Source organism: Olea europaea, chromosome 2 (genome assembly GCF_002742605.1).
Source record: "Olea europaea var. sylvestris chromosome 2, O_europaea_v1, whole genome shotgun sequence".
NCBI lineage: Eukaryota > Viridiplantae > Streptophyta > Magnoliopsida > Lamiales > Oleaceae > Olea > Olea europaea.
Genome location: NC_036238.1, coordinates 14,816,196 through 14,821,433, shown reverse-complemented (window position 1 = coordinate 14,821,433; position 5,238 = coordinate 14,816,196). Strand labels below are relative to the sequence as shown.

Sequence of the window (5,238 nt, the reverse complement as noted above, 5' to 3'; positions counted from 1 at the left end):
TTTAAATGAAAATCAAAATAGGAAAAAAAAAATTGTAAATGATGTAGTTTGAAGATTGAACTAAGTTCATGGAGGGATACATGAATATAAAAAATAATCTTCTAGATGAAAATGAAAAACTAATTGAACTTTCGAAGAATAAAAAATTAAAATAATTAATAGATAATGTACTATAAATAGTGTGATTATAATGTGTACTTTGTCTCTAACTAATTGGATGTTTTTAATGATAAATTTGTAAATTTTCTTAGCGAAAGTTATTTTTTATTACTCTTCTATAAAATATATATAGGGGGTGTTTAAACAACATTATTTTGGTAATAATATATTTTTGAATAGTGTATTGATGGAAAATGTGTGGTTAAAAAATAAAGAAAAGTTTTTGATCTGCGTGTAATATTATTTTATTGAAAAATGTGTGATTGAAATGATGTCAAATCACTATTTAAGAATGTATTTTTTTGAAATAATGTGGCTCAAATAGGCCCATAGTATGTAAAGCACAGAGAATATATTTTGTAAATTTTTTAAAAATATAAAAATAAATAATAATAATAATAGAATAAAGCCTGCAACAGACAAAAGAACAGAGCAGATGAAACCACATGCCCAGATGGTGTTTATCCAAATGGAACTCCAGAAGCTATATGTACATACCACCGTCTAATTGTGGAAGAAAGAGGAAAAACAAAAAATCAAAGGATTTCAGGAATGGGATTCAATTTCCTGTCTTAGCATGGCAACCACTTCTCCTCGACTTCCATTATTAGTAAGTCTTCTCCCTGAGTATACTTCGTAGAAATAACTTGTGTAGGAATTATTTCAAATTTGAATTCATTCATAAAAACGAATATTTACCACTTCCCCGTCGAAAATCAGACCTCGTGGTCCCATCACGGCTCACATTATTCGATGGGGTCAACCGGTCTATTGGGCCAGGCTGCACAGGCTACAAGCCTTTGTCAGCCTACAGATTGGGCGTACTCAACTAGGTTTTAAAGTAGGATAATTCTATTTGTATATTATGGTGTCGGTAAGGGTATCTATATTGTACATATGAAATTTCATGATTGGAGAATTGAAAAAACTGTTTTTCAACTCTTCAATGTTATTATGTCATTTGAACATTATGGACAAAACTGTTTTTCAACTCCCCAATAATATTATACTACTTGTAAATTATGAATATCTTTATGGATATCATGATATACATGTAGCATAACCCTATAAAGATTTGGACATTGTGGGGCTAGATTAGATTGTCCAATTCACTTCGACTCCTGCTTGCTCCATTTACGTGATCATTATCACGTAGAGTTATTAGATAGAACAGAATTGATTGGATGATAAAGTCGTCAAAATAATTTTCGGATCTTAGCTCCTAGGAACATGTGCACAAAGAATTTGAGTATAAATTCATTCGCTATTTGATAATTGTTGCAGGAATATTATGTTAAGGTGCATTCGCTGCCAAGATTAATAGTTTGGCCTACTTGGAAGAGGTGAGATTATTTCTAAAATTGATCTCCTGGGGCAGGATAGAAAATTTCCATTGACATGATAAGATTTTCACGTCAACTGTGGGGAACTTGATCCTATTCACTAGGGCAAGATTGAGTGATGATACACGTATAGAAACGGATTTACCGACCCTGTACCGATTACTCACATACGCGGGCTGGGTGGGTGTGGGGTTTTTTTTTTAATACAAATGGGTCTCGTGTGGGACCCATTTTTTGTGACTATCGATAGGGGTTCTGTTTGGTAGGGGTTCTGTTTGATACACCAAATATTAGTGGGGAAGATTTCATGACTTTTATTATTCATTATTTTATAATGTATTATCCGACGTTATTTGTGGAATATAAATGAATAAATAGATAAATTATTTAACTCCCAAAAACTTAATTATTGTTATTTAACACAATTAGTGCTCATTAACAACTAATTGATAAAACAGTTTTTGTAGGACTACGTTCTTCAATTAATTAGACTTGCAGAATTACGCTTTGTAGGATTTACTCTTTTCAATAATTCAATAACACCATCGGATGACAACTAACATGTAAAATGAGTTGTTCTACATGAGTGTGGAACTAAATACGGTTTATTAAGGTACTTAGATTTGTTATACATACATTAGCATTGACAGGCCGGAGTACACGATCCTCACAAGAGGGGAGCCCACGCTTTTTTTATTGGGCGTGGGCCTCTCCCTTATGTGAGGGGCGTGACATGCCGGCGCACGAATAACAAAATTCAAAGGCATTACTATTAACAAGAAGCATAAGTAAAATCAGGAGCCTGACAAACAGGCCCTATTAATATATTTGTTAAATAAATAAAATCCGCCTAATCCCCAAATTAAACGTGGTAATCTATACTTCTAATATTGCCAGAATTTAGTTTCATGTAAATCTGCTTATCTGTTTCAGTTACATTCTCAATTCCATATAATAGTATATGCTAACAGACTAACAGTATTCTATTGGATATTTTGATTTTCCCTTAGAAATCGGTTCTCAGATATGGAGGATACAGCCCCTTCAATGGAGTCTTCAGCCAGCCCCAGCCGGCCTCAACTCAACAAGTATGCACTGGCTTGTGCCATTTTGGCTTCCACTAATTCAATTCTGTTAGGTTACGGTGAGAGCAATTTTTTACCCAATTTCAGCTTCCTTTTTTTTTATTAGAAGTGGTGATCCAATAATTTGGATTTGTGTGCATTGATTTTGTAGATATTGGGGTGATGAGTGGGGCTGTGCTGTATATTAAAGACGTTTTCAAGATCTCGTCGGTTCAGGAGGAGGTTTTGGTGGGTGCATTGAACGTGTTCTCGTTAATCGGATCATTGGCAGCCGGCAAAACTTCCGATTGGATTGGGCGGCGATACACCATAATTTTGGCAGCGGCGACATTCTTTGCCGGTGCACTGTTAATGGGGCTTGCACCGTCATTCCCATTCCTAATGGCAGGACGGGTTGTTGCCGGAATCGGCGTTGGATACGCACTCATGGTTGCTCCGGTTTACACAGCAGAACTATCACCGGCGATGACACGGGGCTTTCTCTCATCTTTCCCTGAAGTATTCATCAATTTTGGTATTCTTTTAGGTTATATCTTCAATTATGCACTGTCAAGTCTTCCACCTCACATCAACTGGCGGCTGATGCTCGGAATTGCGGCGGTTCCAGCCGTGGCCATTGCCCTCGGAGTGTTAACAATGCCGGAATCTCCCCGGTGGCTTGTAATGAAAGGCAAATTAGACGAAGCCAAAAGGGTGTTAAGAAAAACCTCTCAGAGCGAAGAAGAGGCCAATTTACGACTCCAAGAAATAACAAAAGCCTCATCAGTTGTTACTACGAGCCCAAATTCAAGCCCTGGATCAAGCAATGCAAATTTGCACGGACGAGGAGTTTGGAAAGAACTTCTAATGCCTTCTAAACCCCTTCGAAGGATTCTACTCGCCGCAGTCGGGATCAACTTCTTCATGCAAGCCTCTGGGAACGACGCTGTCGTGTACTACACCCCGGAGGTCTTCAGGGCCGCCGGAATCCGCAGCCGGAAAGGCCTAGTAGGTGTGACAGTTATCATGGGAATAGCAAAAACGTCTTTTGTTCTAGTATCAGCACTCTTCTTGGACCAATTCGGAAGAAGGCCTTTATTGTTATTGGGCTCAATAGGAATGGTCATTTCTCTTTCTGGGCTTGGACTGGGCTCAAAGTTTCTTGAGCATGTAACCCAAAAACCCATCTGGGCCATTGCACTGTGTGTAATAGCAGTGTGTGCTGACGTGTCCTTCTTTTCAATTGGGCTTGGGCCCATTACATGGGTGTATTCATCAGAGATTTTTCCAACAAGATTAAGGGCCCAAGGCACAAGCTTGGCAGTATCAGTGAACAGGTTGGTTAGTGGAGTAGTGTCAATGACATTTCTTAGTATTTCAAGAAAGATTAGTTTTGGGGGTATGTTTTTTGTACTTGCTGGAATTATGGTTTTGGCTACAATTTTCTTTTATTTTTTCTTGCCTGAAACTAAAGGCAAGAGCTTAGAGGAGATAGGGGCACTATTTGAGGATAAAGATGATCAAAATAATTCTAGGGTTAGAGAAATAAGCGACAGACAGTTTTTCAAATCTATTTGTATATAAATTATAATAAATAAATTAGTATAATATTCATAATTATGGGAAAATTGTAGAGGTTTCTCTTGCATTTTCCTTTGCTGTTTTTTAAGAATTCTTAATCTAACCAAATTTATTGGTATAGTTCCATTTGGTTTGGACTTGGCTTTGAATTTAGATTTTAACATTGATAGAATTTTGTTAGACTGAATAAGATTTTTGGGATGAATTTTATTTATAAAAAAAGTTGATATGAAATTGTGATAATTTTCTCGAGATGCTGTGGACAATTCAAATTGTAACAGGTAAATTTTTCTCCATAGTTAACTACTACAAACCTATAGAACTCGAGTCCTTGGGAAGAGGAATCATCCACATCCTTATCTTTACATGCCCTTTGTCATCTTCCCACATGAATCATACACATCTGCTCAAATGACGAAGTCTTTGTCTTAATATTAAACAATCAGATGATAGAAGGGAATAACAAATACGTTGACAAAGATATAAGGGGAGATAGTTTCTCATGAAATATCATGTGTTGATATATTTTAAATAATCTTACAGAATTTTTTGACGGAAATTCTTTACAGATAACACATAGCACTTCATCATTGGAAGATGAGAAAAAAATAAAAATAAAAATAAAAAAACAATCCAATCCCACATTACCAAGTCAACTTTGATACAAATTTTGTAAAGTTTTTTTCTAGCACTCAGGATTTATCATACTTTAAAATACATTTTTGACATATCAACTCTTTTACAGTCAATCAAGACACTTCAAATAAATTTGTATTATAGAACATTGGTTGCTCCTTTTACATATATAAGGGTTTAGATTACTCATCTTAATATGATTGACATTTTAAGATGTAATTTCAAATTTTTATGACATCAAAGTTCATTAAATTCAAACGAATATTTTGATCCAATTAAAATTTAAATGAGCACATCAATTTTATGGTGGGAAAAATTCGTAATTCAGCTTTTAAGTATGATCGATTCAAATTTCAAGCACTAAGTTTAAAAGTGTAGAATCAGGTTTTTATTAATTAATTAATAATATTTTATTAATTTAATATATTAAGATCACAAATGTATAATTCATGGTC

At 35.1% G+C, this 5,238-nt stretch overlaps 1 protein-coding gene across 2 annotated transcripts; it reads left to right on the top strand.

The window, feature by feature from the left end:
• Nucleotides 1-575: 575 nt before the first annotated feature.
• On the top strand, nucleotides 576-4,176 carry LOC111411947 (polyol transporter 5-like). Of its 2 annotated transcripts, XM_023042645.1 has the most exons (4): nucleotides 576-769; nucleotides 1,444-1,502; nucleotides 2,513-2,646; nucleotides 2,739-4,176. In XM_023042645.1, exons 1-4 carry the CDS (start codon nucleotides 737-739, stop codon nucleotides 4,148-4,150), a joined length of 1,638 nt encoding a protein of 545 aa, XP_022898413.1. In that variant the 5' UTR covers nucleotides 576-736; the 3' UTR covers nucleotides 4,151-4,176. The 2 variants fall into 2 exon arrangements, with proteins under 2 accessions (XP_022898413.1, XP_022898421.1); XM_023042653.1 differs by lacking the exon at nucleotides 1,444-1,502.
• The last annotated feature ends 1,062 nt before the right edge of the window (nucleotides 4,177-5,238 follow it).

Bases quoted from the DNA above. Each gene is read 5' to 3' on its own strand.
- LOC111411947 (XM_023042645.1), top strand. From the start codon at position 737: ATGGCAACCACTTCTCCTCGACTTCCATTATTA. The intron at 770-1,443 runs GTAAGTCTTCTC...TAATTGTTGCAG, and splicing joins CTCCTCGACTTCCATTATTA to GAATATTATGTTAAGGTGCA. The intron at 1,503-2,512 runs GTGAGATTATTT...ATTTTCCCTTAG, and splicing joins GTTTGGCCTACTTGGAAGAG to AAATCGGTTCTCAGATATGG.